Raw genomic sequence first — 998 nt, 5'->3', positions numbered from 1 at the left:
CTGCCCAGGCTTTACAAACCATGTTTCAGTTAATGACTCCTAAGCAAATGTATGAACACTTCAAGGGCTATGACTATGTTTCACATATCAACTGGAATGAAGACAAAGCAGCTGCAATTTTGGAAGCCTGGCAGAGGATGTATGTTGAGGTAAAATAGAAGCATGCCTGGAGAACAAATTTTTAAAAACACTTTTGGTGAATGCTAGTATATGTTGTGTGGGCTATAGCATTGTGACACCTCTTAGTTTGAACTGATAGGTGGATTGGGAGTCTCCCCAATTTAAACCATTGTCTTTGCTTTAGAACTCCTGGTTTATTCAGAATTCCAAATTATTCTTTCAATTTAAATGGATTTGCTGTTTGTGATGCAATTGGCATTAAAGAGAAATACGCTTCTCGTCTAATACACAGATTTTAAAATGTGGTATGCTTCCCTGACTTAGTTGATCTGGCAGTGAACTACTGTTGCTGAAAGAGCTAGGCTGGTTTTTAAAAAACACTTGGTCAGTGCGATTTTTCAGCAAAGGTGTCTGGAAAACATTAGCTAGCCATAGAATCTGTTCACAGCTGCAGTCCCATTGGTGAGGTCATGTGACACTATCTGGCCTTTGTTTCCCAGACATTGACCTCTGCCGAGTTGCTTCTGACCTCTCTAAAATGTCCAGCCAATGAAGAAAGAGAAGACTGCTCTTAAGAACTTGTTGTTTTAGAGCAGAGGCACAACTGATATAACAACAAATCAGTTGTAGACGAATGGTTGGGGGGGGGGAGCAGCAGGGAAGAGTGAGCGATGAGCCTTCTTCAGTTGCGCTATTTTAAATGTTGCTGTTTTTCTCTCCCCTCTGAGGCACATGTTCTTATTTGATCTGTAGCAGCCAACTGTGCTTCTGTACCAAGTACAGCAATTATGTAACAAAGGGTCAGTGACACACACTGTAGAGGGGTCTAATGTATAATATGTAAGTGTGTGCGCATGCATACTATCTACTGCAGGAAT

At 41.1% G+C, this 998-nt stretch overlaps 1 protein-coding gene across 1 annotated transcript in view; it reads left to right on the top strand.

Moving 5' to 3' along the window:
• PTCH1 (patched 1) overlaps window positions 1–998 on the top strand; it is a 104,936-nt gene that overhangs the window by 46,504 nt on the left and 57,434 nt on the right. The window contains exon 8 of the mRNA XM_015412665.1: window positions 2–149. Coding sequence (XP_015268151.1) covers window positions 2–149 — 148 coding nt within the window. The remainder of the gene's footprint in view (window position 1; window positions 150–998) is intronic.

Source organism: Gekko japonicus, unplaced genomic scaffold (genome assembly GCF_001447785.1).
Source record: "Gekko japonicus isolate JY-2015 unplaced genomic scaffold, Gekko_japonicus_V1.1 scaffold355, whole genome shotgun sequence".
Classification (NCBI taxonomy): domain Eukaryota; kingdom Metazoa; phylum Chordata; class Lepidosauria; order Squamata; family Gekkonidae; genus Gekko; species Gekko japonicus.
This window is presented reverse-complemented; position numbering and strand designations above follow the sequence as displayed.